This window comes from Tetrahymena thermophila (genome assembly GCF_000189635.1).
Source record: "Tetrahymena thermophila SB210 genomic scaffold scf_8254365, whole genome shotgun sequence".
In the NCBI taxonomy this organism is placed as follows: domain Eukaryota; phylum Ciliophora; class Oligohymenophorea; order Hymenostomatida; family Tetrahymenidae; genus Tetrahymena; species Tetrahymena thermophila.
The window spans coordinates 49863-72080 of NW_002476149.1; the positions used below are offsets into that span (position 1 = coordinate 49863).

Sequence of the window (22218 nt, forward strand, 5' to 3'; positions counted from 1 at the left end):
AATTTATACAAAAATGAACATTAAATTCAAACTTATTCCATTATAAATAATAGTTGTATTAAAAAGATTTTCTAATTAAAGAAGGTTTTTTCAGATATATTTTTCATATTAGAGCTCTTCTTGATTTAATCTTTCATCGTTTGAGATTAATTTGTTTGAGGACATTAGCTTATCTAAGAAATTTCTCCATAACTATTTATTTTAATAAAATATTATTCAATAAAAGTTTACTTAGAATATAAAAATACTGTTAGTGTTGTTAACTGCTTGTCCCAAGAATTGAGTAAAGAAGTTGACATTTCAACTAATTCAACTTCAGAATCCCAATTAATCTTCTCATTTAAATACTTCAAACAAAAAACTTTTCTCTTTTTTTAAATGTAAAATAAAATAAAAATATTTATTTGAATAAGCTAAAAATATTTTATTACCATATCTTAAACATTCTTTTCAAATAATTAATTTATTTTTGAAATTTAATCAATAGAAGTACGGAAAGCTTAGAAAAGTTATTCATTAAATAGTCTTGAGTTGGTTCCATGAGTGTTAAGAGTGTATTTAAGATTTTGTTCTATTTACTTTTTGAGCGTTTCATCTCCTCTAAAGAAGGTCATTAAGCAAATAACAATTAAATTTGTTAAATTTATTAGCTCTGAAGTATTTTATTTTTACATAAGACAATCAATATTAAAGCATCCTTTCAACAATTGAACTTATAGCATATAATTTGTACCCTAGGATAAGCGTACTGCAATCAAGCTGTTTTTAGAAATATAAGGGTTCATGTCTTTTAAACATAATTGAATAGCTCCCAAACTCTTTAAAACTTCAGGATAGGATTCAATTTTCTCAAATTTTTTGAGTATCATTTCGAATTCTTTTTAGCAGTGTAAAATTTTCTAATGAGCTTCTTTCAAAAGATTATACTCACTTATTTGGGATTCATTCATGTTTAAGTAAGAAGGGATTCTACAAACTTTTTCTAATTGTTGGAAGAAAATCTCTATACCATTGTCAAAATTGCTAGGATCTCTAAGCTCTGCCTTGATACTTTCTAACTCAGGATCCTTAATCATTTGTATTAAAATATCCCTGATTCCATAATGCTTAAAATCTTCTAAGTTGATCAAGAAATTCTAAAAGTTAGTAAGTTCAATTATGCATTAAAGAGAATCTTTGTTTTTTAATATTGCAGCCTACCTTTTAGTGATTTCTTGTTGTAATTTTCTCTTAAATGGCTCTAAAGCATTTAAAACCTTTTATCTATCAATGTTATCAAAAAATTCCTTGTCTCTCTAGTTGACTATTTCTTAAAGCTAAGGTGGAACTATTGTATTTGCTTTATAGTCAGTTTTATGAATTTTATTTCTATAGAAAAGACAGCATGCATTCTTAGTTGAGTCTGGCTTTCCGTAAGCTTCAAATAACAAATCTTCTTCATTAGCCTCTGTAACAGTGCTATCATTGTATTTAAACCACTTCTATTTTTATTCGTTCCATATGTAGCAGTAATAATGACCTGAATCTAATTACAAATTAAAATAATTTTAATATTTTTAAAAATGTAAATAATTTTTTTAAAATTTAATTTTATTGTTTTTAATTCTATAAATTTTAAAACAATTTTTTAAATTTTATTGATTTTATATTTTATTTAGTAATAGTTTGGAAAAGTTTAATTGTTAATTACCTGCTGTTCCTTCATGCATTAAGATTGAGAAAAGCTCATATATATTCTTTTTAGACTTTCTGTATAATTGCCAACGCTCTTTTCTTAGCTTTTCTAGCTTTTCAGAAAGGCTCTCAGTTTGTTTAGTTATTTAGTTCTTATAATTGTTAAGAATCTAAATTGTAGTTTTTAACTCCTGTTAAGAACATGAAAGCAATCCAAAGAATCCTGTTGCTTAATCTAATTCCATCTAAAATAAAAAAAATATTTTTTCAAAGAAAAATAAGAAAATTGATTTTTTTTTATATAAATACTACATCGTATTCGTCTATGTCAATGAAGTCATCTTGCTACTACAACTATTGTTATTTCTATAAAAATTATAAGATGTTTTCAAAGCAAGACTCTAATTATATAGGAGCGCAGTTAGGATTTTAGCACTATTTAAGTTTTTCTTCAATTTTCTTGATTTACCTATTCAATTTGTTTATTTAATCTAGGTCTTCAGTCCTTAAGGTACCTTCCAGTTAGTCATCTTAAACACAGAAATTTGTCAAATTCAACTCTTTTTCGAAGTAAAATTAGTTGTTAAGTTTGACAGTACGTAAATTTTTCCTATCAAAGTCTAAGCGATTAATGCAGAAATTAAGAATTTAAGGAGCTTTCTTAAACTTATTTTCAATCTTTGCCTTTGTTTTGCAGCCCTGTTAATTTAATCAAAAAATAATTAATTTAATCACTTTTAAATTGAAAATATTTTATTTACAGATTAAAGTTCATAGTCTGGAATTTCAAAAATTTAAGAAGCCTCAAGTGCTTTGTACAAATCACCGTGCTTTACTTCCAAACTAACTATACCCTGTACGTATTCATTAAATTTTTTTAATTCATTATTTCCTTCATTGTAAGTAATGCACTCTTGAACTTTACCATAAAATAGCTCAGTCATAGGATTATAGTTCTTTTATTATGAGACTAGCTATTTCTTCTTATCTTCTTCAAGCTTATTTGTGAAAAAATCTTATTTTAAGTTGATAGACATGAGCTAACTTAAGAATAAGCTGCTTTATTAGGGTAAATTTTTCAGTTCTGACTCACTTATATTGTATAACTTAGAGAAACTTTTTTCTAAAATTTCAAAAATGGAATTTTAAAACTCCCAAAAATCATTTTCTTCACCAATTTTAAATACTTCTCCATTAAACTCCCTTAAACTCTCAAAAAGCTCTTTAGGGTTTTGGAAGGACTTTTAGCCTTTCAGCAAGCATGAAAAGAGAATTTAGAATTATTTTGTCAAATTGACATATTTTTATCTTTCTTCATCTTAAATACTTGATTAGTTTTCAGGTTACTTCATATTTAAATCAATGCTAAGAATAATCTCTCTGAGTTCTTTGATACTAAAGAGAGTCTGGATAACTACATTAAAATAGCAGGCTTTTTTATAGAAATAGTTTTAATTTCAAAATTTTACTGATGATAAAAGAATTTTTAAAAGAAGAATACAAAGCATTATATATTCTATCAACTTAAGAAAGTTTTAAATAATATAGTTTATCTTCTCATTTTAGAATATCATTTTAAAGAGTTGCTTGTTTCTAAATTAATTAAAAATTTTAGAATATTAAACTTACTTCTTCCTAAGTTGAAAAGCCCTGCGGGATGGTCTCCTTTTCTTATATATTCTTCTGTGTTTGCTTCACTTGTAAAAGATCTAAGTGAAAGTCTGATAGCTTATTAAATTTGCGAGTCTTCTTTACTATCTTTGATTATGTTTTATTATGGGACTTTACCTTATCTTTTTAAATGAATATTTTTTAGAAATAATAAATCAAGCATATGAATATTGCTATATTAGTATATTAGTTATATAAAAAAATAGTTAATTACTCTTGCTATATTCTTATCAATTCATTAAGCATTAAGTTGTGTCTATGGTTTGTATTCTTCCAAGCTTCCCAAATATTTTTTTTGTCAAATCCCATATCGCTAAAGTAATTCAGCACGTTTTAAAAAGAATCTTAAGATCTGAACAATGAATCAGCCATTTTTACGATTTTTATGTCTAAAAAATAGTTAGTTTTTTATATTTTGTAATTTGTAATTTTTGTAGAAGAGCTTGCTATTCTAACTATTTTATTAAAAGTTTACCTTTATTTCTTTCTAAAAATAATTACAAAAGTTAATTATTGTAGAGGCTTAATTCTATTAATCTTAGAAAACAGATGAAGAATATTGATGTTTCTTATAGACTGAATCTATCTATTTATTGTTTCTTCTCATTCTAATAAAGTAGAAACTATATATATCAATTACCCTAATTTTAAATATTGTTTAATAAACGAAAATCTAAATTGCTTAGATTTTGACAACTCAATCTATTCTATAAGTTGAATTGTATCAGTAATGCATTTTAGAATAATTTAATTAATATCTCAATTCACATTCCATTTTATTAAATTATTTTTTTTATTAAAATAGAAAAAAGTTAATTAAAATAAATTATTTAGTTTTTAAAAACTATGTTATGAAGAATAAAATATTTTAACTTCATTTAATAACTATTTTTCTTACAAAAGAAAATTGTTATTCCTACTTTTAGATGTTTTCTCAATGTAGGAATAAATTTAAAAAGCAAATTAGAAATAAATCGTCTAGTTAGCTTGTTAAATGAGTTATATTGGATACAAAATTACTTTTCTTTGAAATAAGATTAAAATAAAACTCACAATATAATTATTATTAAACATTAGCATTATTATTAACTTATATACTCAAATTTATAACAACTATAATGGGAAGAAAAGGTGGTCATAAGAGAAGATTCAAAAATAAAAATAACTAAGGTTAAGACGGTTACAAAAAGTTTAAGGGGGATGATGGTTACAATGAATGGTATTACGATCATCCAATCTTTGAAGCATATTACAAAGTAACATTATGATTTTATTTTTTAGAGAACATTTCTATTGAAAACTTAGATAAAGCTAATTAGTTTATAAATGCCAATCTAATGTGTTAAAATATTTATTCTTTAATTAGCTTTAACTTGAAGAAGCCTATTTTAAAGAAAAACCAGAAGAATTCACTCTTTTCTGGAATATGATGAAAGAAAAACTCCCAGTCGTTTTCAGAATCAATAAGCTCACTCCTAATTACTAAGTCTTCCTCGATAACTTAAAAGATAAGGATTTTATCAAGAAATTTATTGAAGAAAAGAGAAAATAATTAGAGCAATAAGGAAAGGCTCCAACTGAAGGTTAATAATAAAAGGAATAGGAAGGTGAAGCTATTGAAGAAGAAGAACAAGAAGCTGAAAAGGAAGCTGAAGAATAATAAAATGAAGATGAAGGTAATGGAGAAGGTGAAGAAGAAGAAGATGATGAAGACGAAGCAGACTAAAAGGAAGGAGATGATAAGAAGGGAGAAAACAACACTAAGACCTTTGAAAAGTTTGAATTTAGCCAAGAAGAAATCGATACTCTTTAAATTAACAATATTAAGTTCTATCCTGATGAATTAGTTTGGTAGATTAATTGCAACAGAACCTAATTGAAAAAATCATAATTACTCAAGGAGTTCCATAAGTATATTTAAAGAGCTAACGATTCAGGTTTAATTTCTAGATAAGAATTAGTTTCAATGCTTCCTCCACTTTTACTTGATGTGAAGCCTGACGATATTATTTTTGATATGTGTGCTGCTCCAGGTAATAATAACTTTAAAAGCTTAATTTAAATAAAATAGATTGATAGATATTTCGGGAGATAACATTATTCACAAATAAAATTTTTATTTATTTATAATCGCAATAGATAAAAACATTTATTTAATTTAAAAATAAATTTTATATGAATAAATGAATAAAGAAATTATTTTTTCTCAAAAGAAGATTCGCTCAATTTAAATAAAATTAATGAGTTAGCATATTTTTCAATAATAAGTAAAATTTATAAAAAAAAGGATCTAAAACTGCTTAGCTTCTTGAATTAATGTACACTTAGGGAGGTATTAACACTAAGGGTGCTGTTGTTGCTAACGATGTAGACTAAAAAAGAGCCTACTTACTTACTCATCAAGTTTGTAGAATCAATCCTAGTGGTTTAGTTGTTATTAACCATCCTGCTCAATTCTTCCCTACTCTTTAGGACCCCACATCAAATTAAGCTTATGATTAGAAATTCTATTTTGACAAAGTTCAAGCTGATGTCCCTTGCTCTGGAGATGGTGCCACAAGAAAAATTCCCACATAATGGAGAAACTGGAATACCAGAGATGGTCAAGTACTCCATCCTCTTCAATTAGCTATTTTGTAAAGAGCTTTAACTCTCTGTAAAGTTGGTGGATATGTTCTTTACTCTACTTGTTCTATCAACCCTATTGAAGATGAAGCTGTTATAACTGAAGCTTTCCGTAGAGCTAGTTAAGGATCTATTGAATTAATTGATATTCACACTAAATTCCCAGAACTTAAAGGAAGAAGAGGTTTATCAAAGTGGACTGTCTGCTCTTCAACTAAAAAGCACCCTGGACATGTAATTTACTTATTTAAAAAAAATTGTTAACATTTTATTAAAAAATATTGATAGGATTAAGAAAAGAAGGAAACTGTAGCTGATTGGTTAAAAATTTATGACAACTTTGAATCTATCGAAAAAAATGATAAGCTTGCATAATTCGTTAGAGACTCTATGTTCCCTGAACCTGAAGATAAAATGACTAATGAAATTAAAATTTAAAACACCATGCGTATTCTTCCTCATGATTAAGACACTGGTGGTTTTTACTTAGCCTTAATCAAGAAGAACTCTTTGATCAATTGGAGCAAGAAGGGATTACCTAAGACTGCTGGCTCTAATAATGAAGAATAATCTGCTTAATAGCAACAAGAGCAACCCGCTTAATAATAAGTTGTTGATGATTATATTCCTGATGCTAGTGAAATACCCAAAGAAGCTGAAAGCCTTTAAAACGTAGAAGGAGATGCCCAAGATGGTAAGAAAAATAACAAAAATAAAGAACCAGTTCAAAAAGAAAATTTTGTAACCATTCCCGAAGAAGATTGGTAAAATATAAAAGAAAACTACGGTATTGAAGGTATTGATTAGTCTTTATTCGTAGTTAACACTATTGGAAAGTAAAAGGTTGTTAGATTAATTACTGAAGGTGCCAAAAAATTCAATGACTGTGATGTTAAAGGTAAGATTATATATTTGAATTGATTCTATATTTATAACAATTATTTATTGTTTAGGTGTTGTTAACAAAGTTAACATGGGTACAAAGGCTTTTGAGAGATCAAGAGAAACTTTCTAGGGAATTTAATGCAGATTTAGAATTTGCTAAGATTCTGTAAATTTAATTGCTCCTTACATGAGCAAGAGAAAAATAGTTGTTTCTGAAGATGACTTTAAGTTCTTCGTTTAAAATAAAAACGCTAAGTATACTGAAATGCCTAATTAAAAATTAAAAGAAGAAATTGCTTAATTAGGCCAAGGATCTATTATCCTTCACTGCCCTACCTACAATGATAATCTTGTCTGTTAGAACTTCCATCAATCTGTAAATATCATGATTAGTAAGGAAATAACAGAATCATTCAAAATTAGATATCTCAAATAATTATTCTGATTTAATAAATATAAAATTGGTTTGAGTTAAATACCTTCTTTAATGTAGTGTATGTGTTTATGTACATAATGAGTTAATTTTTATATTTTTTATGCTTAATTATGAATCCAATTTAAGTAGAAAAGCTAATGAATTAATATTTTAATGATAAACAAGGCCATTTTTGCATTGTAAAAAGTTCTTTTATATTTTATGTGTATGCATAGTAGAATAACTAAAAGTATAAGAGAAGCAAGAAAAGATTTCTAGAATTTTAAAAACCAAACTTTTGTATCTTTTATATTTAATTAATATTGAGATTGTGCAAGATTTTTAAGGAGTATTAACTATACTATATTTAATTATTTATTATGAAAAGAATTTTGAGACATAGCTTTAGAAATTCCATATTAAAATTAGGTAGGGCTGAGCCCTAGGAGCCTAAATCTGCTGGAGGATTTTAGTAGACATTAAAAAGTATATTCGGATCTAATAATTAGGACTAAATCATGTCAGAAGATCAAATAAGAAGTGATTAGGAAAAGAAATTATAGTAGCAATATTTTGAAATGGCTAAATAAATTCAAACAATGCAGTAAGATAATGAATAATTAAAAACAAATTTAGCTGCTATATATCAAGATATAAAATAAACTATTGAGTAATCGTATGAGAATAAATCTGTTTAAGCTATCTTGGATTTAGTACCACCTAAATCTCTATGCCATTTTGCTATTGAGCAATTCATTGGAAGCATAAGTCAGTATATTATTTTAAAAAAAGAATTAATAATTGATATGAAATAACTACTTAGCTAAAATTATTTATTTAAAAAAAAAAAGCAAATCCTAAAAATGAGAATGTCATGAATAAATTTTTGGATCAAGCTTTGAAAAACTGTAAAACTGATTTAGACAAACTAGAGGTTGAATATTACACTGTATATTTAAGAAAGCTTTAAGCAATATAATCTGGAAATTAATAAGAATTTGAGAAATGTAATGCTAGAATGGTCGAACTTTGTGACAAGGAACACCCAACTGCAATGGTAACATAATTATGTTAGTTATCAAATAATTTTTATAAAAATTATCTTATTTCTAGCATCTAACTGCAAAAGAAATGTACAAAGTAGCTTTAAATATTGTTAATGGAAAGTAGAAGAAGAACAAAAAGGTTTTAATTACTGAAGCAAGCATGCTGTAATAAATTTTTTAAGACAAAATTGCTTTTATATTAAATTAAAAAATTAGGAGTGAGGTGCTTATTTAGTTATTATTTTTGAAAATACTCTAACTCCTTTAAAAATTTAATTAAATTGCTATAAAATTAATTATACACAAATAAAAATATTTTTGTCTAATTCAAAAGGTTCGATGTGGCATCTTAAAACGGTTCATATCACTCTTTTTACTATTTAGGTGAATTAGCTGAATAGGGTGAACTTAAAGGTGGATTTGATTTAAAATATGCTTACGAATGCTTCTTGATTGCAGCTAGCTTTGATAGTCCAAAGGCTTACTTTAAACTAGCACAATAGTATAGAAATATTTATTTATTTATTTATAGAATTATTAGGATAGATATATATAATTATTTTTTCGGTTTTATAAGTTAAATTGTATTTTTAATAAAATTCTTGATACTCTTAAAATCTATCTGACTAAACATTATTATTTTAGCCATAAAAAAGGTACTGTTTGTGAAAAAAATGATGAGTTAGTTTATTATTACACCAAAAAAGCAGCAGAACTTGGCTTAGTAGAGGCCCAGCACAATTTAGGTTGCATGTATATGGAAAAATAAATAATCCCTTATGATTCTGTAAAAGCTTTAGCTTGGTTTACATAGGCTGCTGCTGCAGGATTTCACCATTCAATGGTAAATAAAATGCATATATTTATAAAAAATTTAATTTTTTCTTCGTAATTTAGTATTTAAAACGAAAAAATATTTGATAATATAAAAATAAATTTCGTTTAATACGCTGGCAATATTTTCAAATATTTAAAAAATTGATGTATTTTATATCAGAATTCAAAAAAATTAATTTTTATTTCTATTTTTGAAATAAATTAAAGTATAACGCTGCACGACTTTATTTGGAAGGAGGTGAGGATGGGAAAGTAAAAGTTAACATGTAAGCTGGTTTGGTTTGGCTAGAAGCTCTGTAAAAAAACGGAACTATAAATGTGGATAGTAAAATTGAAGAAGTTGTTTAGGTAATTGAGTAAATTAAGAGAGATAGAAGAAAAAGACTAAGAAACAAGGCCCTTAATTAAAAAGAAGAATGATGATGATATTTAATAAGATATGCTAAATTTATAATTTGTGTGGCTTTAAATCAATAAATTTAGTTGAAAGAAAATGTTTGTATTTATTTGCATTTTTTAACACAAAAGAGGAACAAAAAAACAATAAGTATTTTAGCTTTAGTTCATTTTTTTATGAGAATTTTTAAGCTGTTTATTTTTTAAACTTGGATTGAATATAATTAATTCTGGCAAATATTATTTGCTTGTTTTTTATTTCTTAGAGAGCTTTTTATATGTGTTTTTTTAATGATTAAAATTTGAATATTTTAGGAAAATTATCAAATTACTTAGATAATTATTATTAATTAATAAATTTATGATTTTGATAAAGTTACAAACAAACACAATATTTTTTAATATTTCTTGGTTTTAAATCACCAAAAAATTTTTTTCCAAAACTGTAAATTATTTCATAATTTATTATCTTTGCTAATTTAACAAGAACATTTATAAGTCACAAATCAACCATATTTTTAATAAAAAAATGCTATTTTGAAGGAAAATTAACAAACATCTAAACCTAATTTTATGGCCATATTAATTATAGTATTATCGTTAATTCTATGATTATTTTGTCTTATTTTTTTTTTATAGTACATTAGTACTTGAGAGTTTTTATCAAATATTTCTTTGTTTTGTATATGGATTTGATTGATTTATTTAGTAATGAATTATAAATTAGTTAAAAGCATTAGATGTGTTATGCTTGCTCTTATCATAAAAGTAGAGCATTTAAATAATTATTGCATGCATGATTGCAAAAAATTTTATATCAAAAATATAAAGAAATTAGTAAATGATTTTCCTTATGGTTTTAAGTAGTAATCCATATAAATATAATTAAAAAATTAGTTTTTTTAATTTATTGATAATATTTGATATAAGGAGACTTATTGTATTTAAAAGAGCAACAATAAGTGAAGAAAATTAAAAGAAAGGACTGTGCATATTTTTTAAATTATCATTTTGAAATCGAATAGCAAGCTAGCTTCTTTTTAAAAAAATAAGTATGAAGCAGGAATCATTTCTGCAAGTTAAGAATAACTTGCTAAACAGTCATTAAGCAATTAGCATACAAGAACTTAAATAAAAAGGTCCTAAAAACATAATAGATAATATTTAATACTCACTTTCAGATGATGACTATGACGATTATCAGGAAGAGATAAATTATAAATATGCAAAAATTTTATAAATGGATTAGCAGTCAATAAGAACAAATCATTTTTTATAAGCTCCGTTACATACAAACAGATAAAATCACAGAAATAGTTATTTAGGCAAGTAATAGAACCCTAAGCCAAGAAGCAACACTCCAAGAAAAACAAACAACAATTAAGATGATTTCAGCAAAGATTCTGAAAATGAAAAAGCTACTCAATAAAATTTTTTTTAGAAAAAGAAAAAGAAGCCAACAATAAAGAAGTCTTAAACACAAGAAGAACAATAGATATAACAAATATAAGAAATAACCCCAAAGTCAAGCAATACCAATTAAAAAAAGCATAAAAATAGTTTAAAAAATATTATTCTGTCTTATATGGAGGAAACAAATGAATTAAATACTTCTCTAAATGATGTTGTTAATTTTAGAATTAGATCTTCAAGCTATGATGAAAAAACCTGTCTTTTTACATATATTACTAATTTACAATCAAGTTTTCATAGAGCTATGTAGTTTAAAAGAGAGGTAAATAAATAAATACTCTTTTTCATTTATTATTTACTGTTCATATCAAACCGATTTGTAAATTACTGTATATTGGTTTGTTTAATGGTTTTATTTACAATTTAGCACTCTAGCATAATTTTATTTGAAATTAAGAACAAATTGACGTATTTTCAAACGAACTCATATAGCATATAATATTTATATGTTAATTAACTTAAATTATTTTGAAATAACATAATATTTTAAAATAAAAATCATAGACCAATTTTGAAATATTTGATTGCATCGAAGTTATCAGGTTTATATTAGTGACTTACTATGATTAGATGCCTCACCAAATAGTAATTTGTTCAATAAATATTTATAAATTAAATAAATTCTATAGTTTAATGAAAAATTCTAAGTAGCTAAGACAAATTATAATTGAATTAAATTAAATTAGAATAGAATATTGTTATTGCATTCATTAAATAAAATAACTTTTTAATTTAATTATAAAAGCACATTACTCTTAAAGAGCTGGTCAATATTATGATAGATTTTCTTGAGTTTAATACTATATATCTCAAGAATGGGGGAGCTAAGCAATTATTAGATAGGTTAAATGAAAGTGAAAAAGTTTTTAAAAAGTATAGCTTGTTTTATAATAGCAATTAAAAAATGAGTGAAATTGATAATAGCCCTGAAAATAAAACAAAGATAAATTAAAATAGGATAGTTTCAAACCCAAATGTTTCAATTACAAAAGAATTAAGCAGTAACAGTCTAAATACTCCACAAATATCAAAAACTTAAAAATCTAAGTTTTATTAGTATGAAGAGAATGAATGCTAAAGCTCTAAAAATGTAACAACAAAATCTCTAACTAAAATAGTATAAGAATAGGAAATATAAGATAAATAATTCAGATTTGGCTTAAATGTTAATGGATAGAATTAAATATCAAATCAGGAAGAAAATTTAGGTTTGAAACAATAAACGTCTTTAATTTCTATAGGAAGCTCTCCTTACACATAAAAGATCACTCCATCTCAAGTTTCTAGGTATAAGGAAGAAAGGAGATAAAGTTAGGAATCATCAAGCTCTCCTTTTCAAAGCTTATTCAAAAGAAAATCAATAAGCATTTAATCTTATCAAACATAAATTCAGAAGTAATTAATTAATCAATTGCAATAACATTCAAACAAACAAAATCCATCTAAATTTAAAAAAAAAAATAGGATATATTACATCTCGAGATATATTTTTACCAAAGTAGGATATTTGCTTCATTATTAAAAAATGCAAAATTATTTCTTTCGTGAGGAGGAAATAATGAAGGTTAAGTAACATTAAAAACTTCGACTATTACAACATAAGAGAACTACTTCACTAGATCCTTACTAATCAGACTGTACTCCGTTATCATCAGATTCATTTTAAGCTATTCAGAGTCCCCAATCAACTTTTTCTCAAATCGGCAGTAAATTATTAATTGTTAAAGATTCTTTTTTATATTTAATTACAATCATTACTAGGTATGAGTCCTTTTTTAAACTCTCCTCTAAGCAGTAACAGTAGTGGTGCAAATTAAAAAGGCTCAAAAGAAGATTAATTTAATGTTACAATTCTTTATTAAAAAGTAAATGAAAATACTGACATTCATGATCAAAAGTACTAAGGCCTAATATAAATTTTAAGTAACCAATCAATTTGATATTTAAATTCTAATAATAACTAAAGAAATTTACTTTGTTATTTAGGAAAAGTACGTCATCTAGAAAATGAAAATCACATGCTTTCTAAAAAAGCTAAGGCTCTCTTTTATAACATAAAAATTTTAATTTTGGATTAGGAAGAAAACTTTATATAAAAAAGATAGTTTTTATTGCACAAATTTTTTATTTGGAAAATGAAAAGATGGTACACTTAATATAAAAGATAAAAGACAGAGAGTAAAAAAATGTCTCTTTTTGTTAATTAATACAAGGAAAAGTAGGTTTGTAGAATATGTGATTAAAAAGTATTTCTTAAACACTTCAAGTATCACTCTCAGCTTTGCAAGGAAAGAGAAGAAATTAAAAAAGATCTTAAAATTAATATGAAATAAATTAATAGTGAAATGTTTTATTTTTTATAAAAATCAAGAAGTTTAGGAATTAAATGCTAGCTCTTGTAAAAAAAAATTGAAAAAATCTTTAAACTTCAAGAATAAAATATGGGAAAATAAATTTAAGTATTGAGAAGGAAGTCTTTTTAAACGTTTGCTGATGATAAAACAAATAAGGCAATTATAGAATAAGGCAATAAAAATAAAAAAAGTTCTAATTCTTTTAAAGAATACTTGAATAATTAGAGATAAAGAAATTCTCTACAATCAACCTCAACAGAAAAGTTACAAATAGAGAATAAATATTCTAAATCTAGCTTGAACCACATATAAGATATTAGTTATTGCTAGATACAAGAAGACGTAAATGATGATAATTCAGCAAGTAAAAGTTCATCTTCTTCTTCCTCAGATTCAAATGATGAAAATGATACTAAAAATGGTTATAAATAGGATTCCTTATCTTAATTTGATAAAGATCATGATAAAGGAAGCAAAAAGGGTAGCAGAAAAAATAGTTCTTCTGCCAGTAGATAAAAATTAGGAAGTAGTTCATCGCTAAATAGCAAAAGAAAAAAATCGACCTCTTAAGATATTTAAAATAAAGAAAATTAGCCTTATTCTTCAAGTAATTAGTTACAGTAATAACAATAAAATTCATAGGAGCAGATATAAATTAGCTCTTTGGCTTCAATTGATAAGCAAAATTCCAAAAATGAGCTACCTATTATAAACGAGTAAACAGAATATGAAGAGGATCACTCAAAGCCTTTTATTAATTCAGATAAGGGTATTAGACCAATTGGATTTAAAAGCAATACTCCTAAGCACTCTATCAAAATTGGAATTGTTAAAGAAGCTATTTCAGCCAGTTCAATCCTTTGCACTTCTGATGAAGAAGAAAAGATGTAAATATTAATTTGATAACTGAAATTTTTATATTAAATTTCTTTAAAATAGCGTATCATAAGTATATTGTCCCAGTACTCCTAATATAGATATATCAAATTAGGCTGATACAAGGAAAATATAAGTTTGTAAATTAGGCTAAATTATTGAAGAAGCAGAAACTAGCAAGAATCCCTCTAAAGATGATAAAATCCTAGGTCCTAATGATATTGATAAAGATAGCTCTGAAAATGTAGGAGAAAGCTTGGCTGAATTTGAAAAAAAATCTAGTGAAGAAGAAGTAAATAGAAGTAAAGATTAAAGCTCTTTGAATAAAAAAAAATAGCAATTAATTACTCAAAGTATCAAATCTTTAGTTGCTCAGTAGTTAGTGACAGAAGAAGATGAGTTGATTCAGGATAAATAAAATGAGGTTCATTAAGATGACGATAGTTAGCCTTCTCCTGGATTTTATAATATAGACCAATTTTAGTAACAAAAAGTAGATGAAGAAGAAATAGAATAAAAGGTTTCTCAGCTTTCTTTAAAATCATATAATTAAATGGACTAGCTAAAATAATCTAATAATTCCAGCTTATATGAAAATAATGAGTAAGTTTAAAAAGATAAAGATAATGTTTAAGATATCAACCCATTAAATTAATCTGTAAAGAGCTCAAAATCTGTTTCTTAGGAAGACAAAAAAATATCTCAAGAATCTGAAAACGTGCACAATAACTAACCTACTTAAGAATAATTTTTAATTTAATAAGTTTCCCCTTTACCTGAAATTTTTGAAAAGGAATTCAAAGAAATCAATTGCAAGAATAATTATTAGTATTAAGAATCTAATTTATTTTAATCTTCAACTAACAGAATATAAAATAATAGTAGCTCTTAGACATAGTAAGATAGTTTAGTGATGAATTAATTTAGTGGTGACGATAAAACTTTGAACCAAATTTAAAATAACTCCCTCTCTAATAAATCTTCAAACGTGAATTCACCAGACATTAAGTCAAATAAAAAAAAGTAAGCTTTAAAAGAAGACTTGAAAGAAAAGTTTAATATTCTTTAAAAAAATATTAAAAATAACGAATTCTTAAATGAGATAGAGTCTGAATTTAGTTCAAGTGGAAAGAATAATATCAATTCTTCTAAAGAAATGTAGAATAAATCCAACAATATTCGCTTGTAGTTAAATCGCTTAGCATCCCAGGATATTACTAATATAAATTCCCCTTTTAAAGTATATCAATAATTATCAGTTGCAAATTCAGATGATAAACTGCCCAATAGCTCACATGCTAGCAAAAGCAGCTTAAAAGAAGAGACTAATAATAAATCTTAGAAGCAATAAAAGCAAACTGAAGATAATTTCACTTTTTCTTAATTTAACTTGAATTAAACTTAAAATAACATCCCTCAATAACAGATTTCTTTTATTTCTAATTCATTAGAAAAGAGCAAATAATTTATAGGAAATACAGAAAATAATATTGAATAAGAAAATTAAAAGGGTTAAGAGTCCTAGCAAACTATTAAGCATATTTATCCTGTTAACTTGAGATAAAGGATTGTTAGCAATCCAAATCCATCATAATTGGCATATCAAAGAGAAAACAATTCAACTTCACCATCTTCTTCTAGTTCAAACAATGGAGATAATAAATAATTAAATTCTATAAGCTTTACTCAATTCAAAGAAGGCGGGATTATAGACACGAAAAGAAAATCTCTCAACAAACCAACAAAGAAATATGGATCACCTTTAAAAAAACACACTCCCTTAAATATAACTCCTAAAAATAAAGACAATTAATTAGTTTAAGACATTGTTAAGCTCAGTAATAACTTTGAATTGAAAATTAAGTAGCACCAACTTAAATCTAACCATATTTGTCTCAGAATATTTGAGCTTATATAGCAACTTAGCAAGATGTTTTTTATTTAGGACTTTTAAAATAACTGGAAAAGTAATCAATCAATTAATTAATTATTTTTATTTATTTATTTTGTTTAGGCTTAATCTCAATTTTCAATACAAATAAAATAGGAAAAAGAATGATACTTGAAGATAATAAATAGAAAATCGAGTATTTGTTATAAAAATCAATGATCCCTAAGGACTATGCCTCTAAGATATCAAATATTCTCTTAACATTTGCAGTAACAAATATTTTGTTCCCAATAACAATTTTAAAAAATTAATATTTATGAAAATAGCATAGAGTTGAATTGCTCGAAAAATTATAAAATATTGAAAGACAACTCACAAAATAAGTAGAAGACATCAACGAGGAAATAGAGAGAACAGATGACAATTTATCTAATGACTCTGGTGCTACTAAATAATCTAATATAACTTCTAACAAAGTCACAAGCAGCAAATAATAATTGCAGAATTAACAGTATTTAGTAAGATAAAAATTCAAAAGTGGAACTCATATAAGCAGTAGGACTTAGATTTCTAAAGATTCCTACTACTTAGAGTCTCCAACAACATAGTCAGACTAGCAGTCAAACCCTTCTAATAACAATCTTACATCAAACGTTCAGCAAATCTCTCCTCTTAAAAACAACTACTTAATTTAAGGTATTAGCACTTTACAAAATGGTAAAAATAAAGCTACTTCAGCTTCAGCAAATTAATCTCCTGAAAAATAAGAAACTCAAGCTCATAATTCTCACTCTTAGGAATAAAATATAGAAAACCCTCGTTTACAGGAAAGAGCTAGTTCCTTTCCAAATAACTCCACTTTTCATGAGTTCAATAATATTAATCAAGACTCAAGTAATTTAAACAACGATGAAATACAAAGTCATTCTAATTCTAATTCTACTATGCAACAATCAAGTGTAGAGGAAGGAAGGTAAAAGTCATTATCAGTAGTAAATTCACAGACAAGCATGCTTTTAAAAAATGTAAAAATTAATTTTAGGTTTAAGTATAGTATCATTTTTTTTAATTGTTTTTTTGAAAATAGAAAAGAAGAATGAGCGCCTAAAATAATTTAACTTTGGACATTAAAAATAAAATAGTCTAAAAGATAAATTTAGAACTATCTAACTAAAACCAGCAAAATGAAGATAAATTTAGCTTTAAAGATGAGGATATTAGCAAAAAACTGAGTACTTATGAAAAATTTGATTTGATTATGAAGTAAGCAATGCAAAAATTTGAAAGTGATCTCTTTAATTTTGAAAAACCTTTAAAGTATAATAATGGATATTTTTCTGATGGGTGTGTTGAAAACTGTTACTAATCTTTAGAAAACATTGTGTAAAATCAACTTTTTAATTTAAAAAAAATATTTTATTTATTTATTAATCATTTAAAGTAAAAAGGAAAGTAACCACCAAATTAATATTGGAGATTTCGAATTTCTTAAACTAATCAGCAAAGGAGCTTTTGGTAGAGTTTGGCTTGTCAAAAAGAAGAACACTGATAATGTATATGCTATGAAAATAGTTAATTTAGCAGAAAAGGTTAATAAATAATTTAAAAAAAAAAAAATTTTTGAAACTTTAATAATTATAAAAAAAGATGAATAAAAACAACTTGATGAGTCTCTAGAACGAAAGAGACATTTTTGGGATTGTTTCTGGTGATTTTTTCGTCAAAGCAGTATATACATTTGCTCATGAAAGTTATCTCTGCTTTGTTATGGAGTATATGATAGGAGGTGATTTAGGTAGTATTCAATAGCAGTTTGGAGTTTTAGAAGAATCAGTAGCAAGGTTTTATATTGGTAATTATAGTTTAAAAATAGAGAACTCAATCATTAATTAAATAATTTATTTTTAATTTATTAGCTGAAATAATTCTAGCATGCAGTTAACTACATAAAGCGGGTATTGTTCATAGAGATTTAAAGCCTGATAACTTGCTACTAGACAGCAAAGGGTAAACTATTAAATAAATTATTTCAATCAGTCAATCATCAAAATTCATTTTTTAAATTAGTCACTTGAAATTAACTGATTTTGGCTTAAGTGATATGGGTATGAGAAGCAGAAATATGGAGAATTCAAAATAAAAAAAATTCAGATAGGAATATAATAATTTGAAGAGAGGGATGGATAGAATTAGTAGTATTAAAGGAGCTGATAAGATATTTTCTTCCCTAACTCCATAGAGTAAAAGTGATAAAACTAGGGAATTAAAGCAGATGAAAACTAACCTCGATGTTATCCTCAACAAAGAAACAAAAAAAATGAAAAATAAGAAAAAATTTCGTATCATAGGTACTCCTGATTATATACCCCCAGAAGTTATTAAGGGAAGCAACAATTTAAATTGTGCAACATTAGATTGGTGGAGTGTAGGAGTTATTTTGTTTGAAATGCTTGTGGGAATACCTCCCTTTAATGATGAAACTGTAGAAAAAATATTTGACAATATCATCAATATGAGAGTTCCTTGGGATTAAATTAATATAGGTATTTATTTATATTATCAACTATTATTTTATTTTAAATATTGATTAACTAACTTATTTCTTTAAATTAATTAGGATATGGAGAAGACGAAGTTTCTCCTGAAGCTGAGGATTTAATTAAAAAGTTAATGGATCCAAACCCACAAACTAGATTAGGTGCTAATGGAGTTGAAGAAGTATAGTCACATCCTTTTTTTAATAACTTTGATTGGGATAACGTAAGAAAAATGAATGCTCCTGTTATTCCAAAAGTAAAAAATGTTTTAGATACAAGTAACTTTGATAAACAGATAGAGTATACAGAAAGAGAAAAGATAGACCCTTTTTACGGACTCTCTAAAGGTTAAGAAGATGTAATAATTTTTAAATAAGTAAATTCTTAGATAAAGTTAAATTTTATGAATAATATAAAGGTTGACAAAGCAAAAGATATTTTAAAAGCTTACAACTTTTAAATGAAGAGATATGATATTCTCTATGAAGAAAATTGTTAATAACTAGAAGAAATTCAGAAAAAAATGTAATTTTTTATTGCACAAATAATTTAATTTTATTGTATAATTTTTGATGAAAATTAATTAGGAAATTCATGGAAGAAGAAATTAAAAAAGATGAATAAGAATTAGAAAAACTAGAAGTCGAGTATGGTTCTGATGATGAAGATTCATAAGAAGCCCAACCATTTAATATACCCAAGAGTGTTGTTACTTTTTAGGATTTGGAATAAATAGGCAGCAATCCTATTACTATGACTTTTCCTAGATTTAATAAAGAAGAAGTTGATAGCTCTTACAATTCTTTGAGAAACATTTCAGATAATACCCAAAGCTAGCATAATTCGCAGCCTAATTCTAATAAATTGCTAAACAATAATGATTGCACATCAAAGAATCAGTTCAACAAGATTTAAGAAGATGACCAAGAGCATTAAATAAGCAATAACTGCATTGAATTATGAGACAGTTTATTAAAAAAAAGTAGCAAAGCAAAAGTAATTAATTAACTAAATTAAATATTAAATAAATAGTTACGAGTAAAAAAAGTAAAAAATATTATAATTTATAAATACTATAACAAATAAAAGCTATGAATATTCAATAAAAAACAACCAATCAATCAAATAAAAACAAACAAACAAACAAAAAACAGACTAATTCCAATAACAATAAATTACTTAGACTCAATTTTTTATCAAAATATATAAAAAAATATTTTTTTTCAATAAGTTTTTCCATTACTAAAATAATTCATTCAGTTAATTTATTTAGTTATGAATGATTAGATTAAAAAGTAAACAAAATAATTATTATATATAATAAATACTGTTTGAAAAGTTTAAAAAAACAAATCATACTAATAATTTCAAGATCCATAGGATCATCCATTTATCAATAAATAAACATAATAATAATAAATCAAGCAAACAAACAAACATAAAAACAGTAATACTATTTCTATTTATTCTTAAATTCTTTTTTGATCACATTAATAATCAACTAACAACTTAATTAGGCTCAAACATTCGTTTAATTTATATTTCTATATTTATTAATAAGCATTATATTTTAAGTTCATTCATTTTAAAAAATATTTTCTTTCTATATATATATTTATTTATTTATCTACCTCTTTTAATATTGCAAAATATTATTGCTTTTAAAAATTATTTTTATAATTATTTTATTCTAGCTTTTTTTATCAATTTTAATAGCTATCATCATCACCATCTTCTTCACTACTTTATGAAGTAAAGCTACTTTTTTTATTCTTTTATTACTTATTTTTAGTTTTCAAAATTCCAGAAGTTTTCTTATTAAACTTATGTTTTTCATTTTCTGAATCTGATAAGCTCTCACTACTATTTTTTTTCTTTTTACCTTCTCTTCTTGTTTATCTATATTTTTTTTTACCTTTAACATCTTCATCTTCACTTTGAGAACTGTTTTAGCTGTTAGATATTATTTAATTCTCTTCTTCCATATCTTTTACTGAATTGTTTTCTTCCTCTTCTTCCTGCTCCTAATCTTCTTCTCCATCCTCCAACTTGTTGTTGACAATTTTTTCTAAAATTTGTCTGCTGAAATTCATTGTATAGTAAGTTTTTTACTAGTTTTCTATTGAAATTATAACTTTGTGATCAAGTATTTCAAGTAAATTTTCTTTTAACTGCTACTCACTGTTCAAAATCATTTCATCAATTAGCATTTCTAATAACTCTTTTAAAGTTAAACCAATAATCTATCCATCTTCAGTTAATCCATTTATTTAAATAGCTGTTCCTGGATTTTAATCTAATTTATCTTAAATATATTTTGCAACAAACTATATTATTTCTTTTTAAACTTTTGTCAGACTTCTAAAAATATATTTAAGAGATTCTCCTTCTTTTTCTTTTTTTAAGTTAAATGTATTTTAGGAAACTTTGAATTCATGTAGATAGCATTAATGAGTATGGACTTCTATGAAACTAAAATTAAATGACTCTAAAACTTTAGAAGTCAGAATAATTGGATACTTCACATGATCAATACTACAAACAGCTTTTATATATGGTAAATTTAGTACAGCAGATAAAATTTTGACAGAATCTTACTCAATAAATTATTTAGAATCTATATTATGAAATAGAATTAAAATAAAAGGTACTTAAGAGGAAATTTTTCCCATATTTTCCTCTTATTATTTTAGATACTCTAATATTCCTTCAATTCTCTTTTAACCAGAGTTTTACCCAGTAATCTTTACCACAATGTACTTTAGTTTTTATAGAATTTGCTATATTTAAGTAGCTGCTGAATATCCTTAAATGATTAATTTAGGGTAATTAATAAATTAATCTGATATTTCTTAAATAATTTGTCTCTTAGAGCCATAACCATGTAAGCAAACATTAAATCCTGATTGTATCATAAAACATGATTTCACAATTGCTTTAGCTTTGTCTTCTTTTACTTTTTCAGTGTCTTCTACTTAATATTTATCTTCTAAATAAGAAATCAAGTTTTTATTGTTAAACTCAATGACTTCATCTGCAGCTTATTTCTTTTTATCTTCTTTGGATAAAGAAATATAGTCCTTTTAAATACCATATTTTTCCTAGAATTCCAATCTTTCCTGTTAATTATTTTGCATGAAGTTTAATGTATTTATAAACTCTTTTATCCTAAAAAATATGTGTCTTTACGAAAATAGTGCTAAAAAATAAAGTAAATTAAAAGATACAAAAATTAAAATTAATATCTAAAATAAGGCGCAAAAATTATTTATTAAATTAAAATTTTTAAAAATTTTTATAAGGTTTTAAAATTTTACAGTTTATATAATTTTAAAATAAATATTAAGTTTAATTTTATTTACAGTTAGAATTAAATTATTTTAAATGAAATAGATTAAATATTGAATTTCATAATGTTTTGAACTATCAATTAGTTAATTAGTATATATAAATGTTAAGTGTTTTGTAGAATGATGGTTTTTTTGTTTGTTTTTATGTTTAGCTAATCAAATAATTTAGTTATTATTCTTCTAATTTT

At 25.0% G+C, this 22218-nt stretch overlaps 5 protein-coding genes across 5 annotated transcripts; 3 read left to right on the forward strand and 2 right to left on the reverse strand. All coding sequences in view use genetic code 6, as the record gives it.

The window, feature by feature from the left end:
* Positions 1 to 90: 90 nt before the first annotated feature.
* On the reverse strand, positions 91 to 3717 carry TTHERM_00684530 (ubiquitin carboxy-terminal hydrolase; the record flags this gene model as incomplete). Its single annotated transcript, XM_001025154.3, has 8 exons — positions 91 to 192; positions 249 to 368; positions 432 to 1525; positions 1691 to 1919; positions 1984 to 2373; positions 2436 to 3106; positions 3304 to 3467; positions 3560 to 3717. The coding sequence occupies 8 exons, from the start codon at positions 3715 to 3717 to the stop codon at positions 91 to 93; spliced, it is 2928 nt and encodes a 975-aa protein (XP_001025154.3).
* A 692-nt stretch (positions 3718 to 4409) lies between these two features.
* Positions 4410 to 7300, forward strand: TTHERM_00684540 (NOL1/NOP2/sun family protein; the record flags this gene model as incomplete). Its single annotated transcript, XM_001025155.2, has 5 exons — positions 4410 to 4601; positions 4712 to 5378; positions 5633 to 6204; positions 6259 to 6868; positions 6924 to 7300. The coding sequence occupies exons 1-5, from the start codon at positions 4464 to 4466 to the stop codon at positions 7298 to 7300; spliced, it is 2364 nt and encodes a 787-aa protein (XP_001025155.2). The 5' UTR covers positions 4410 to 4463.
* Positions 7301 to 7650: 350 nt separating this feature from the next.
* Positions 7651 to 9573, forward strand: TTHERM_000684549 (Nol1 nop2 sun family protein; the record flags this gene model as incomplete). Its single annotated transcript, XM_012800310.1, has 6 exons — positions 7651 to 8038; positions 8122 to 8327; positions 8384 to 8481; positions 8651 to 8818; positions 8962 to 9160; positions 9361 to 9573. 6 exons carry the CDS (start codon positions 7651 to 7653, stop codon positions 9571 to 9573), a joined length of 1272 nt encoding a protein of 423 aa, XP_012655764.1.
* A 1030-nt stretch (positions 9574 to 10603) lies between these two features.
* TTHERM_00684550 (Serine/Threonine kinase domain protein) lies at positions 10604 to 19643 on the forward strand (the record flags this gene model as incomplete). Its single annotated transcript, XM_001025156.2, has 17 exons — positions 10604 to 11284; positions 11527 to 11607; positions 11768 to 12417; positions 12487 to 12728; positions 12784 to 12945; positions 13009 to 14263; positions 14316 to 16219; positions 16300 to 16412; positions 16470 to 17168; positions 17231 to 17526; positions 17585 to 17732; positions 17791 to 17995; positions 18060 to 18150; positions 18211 to 18686; positions 18761 to 19038; positions 19099 to 19205; positions 19268 to 19643. 17 exons carry the CDS (start codon positions 10604 to 10606, stop codon positions 19641 to 19643), a joined length of 7764 nt encoding a protein of 2587 aa, XP_001025156.2.
* Positions 19644 to 20383: 740 nt separating this feature from the next.
* TTHERM_00684560 (origin recognition complex subunit 2) lies at positions 20384 to 21817 on the reverse strand (the record flags this gene model as incomplete). The annotated part of the gene is made up of 1 exon (XM_001025157.3): positions 20384 to 21817. The coding sequence occupies one exon, from the start codon at positions 21815 to 21817 to the stop codon at positions 20384 to 20386; it is 1434 nt and encodes a 477-aa protein (XP_001025157.2).
* Positions 21818 to 22218: the final 401 nt, after the last annotated feature.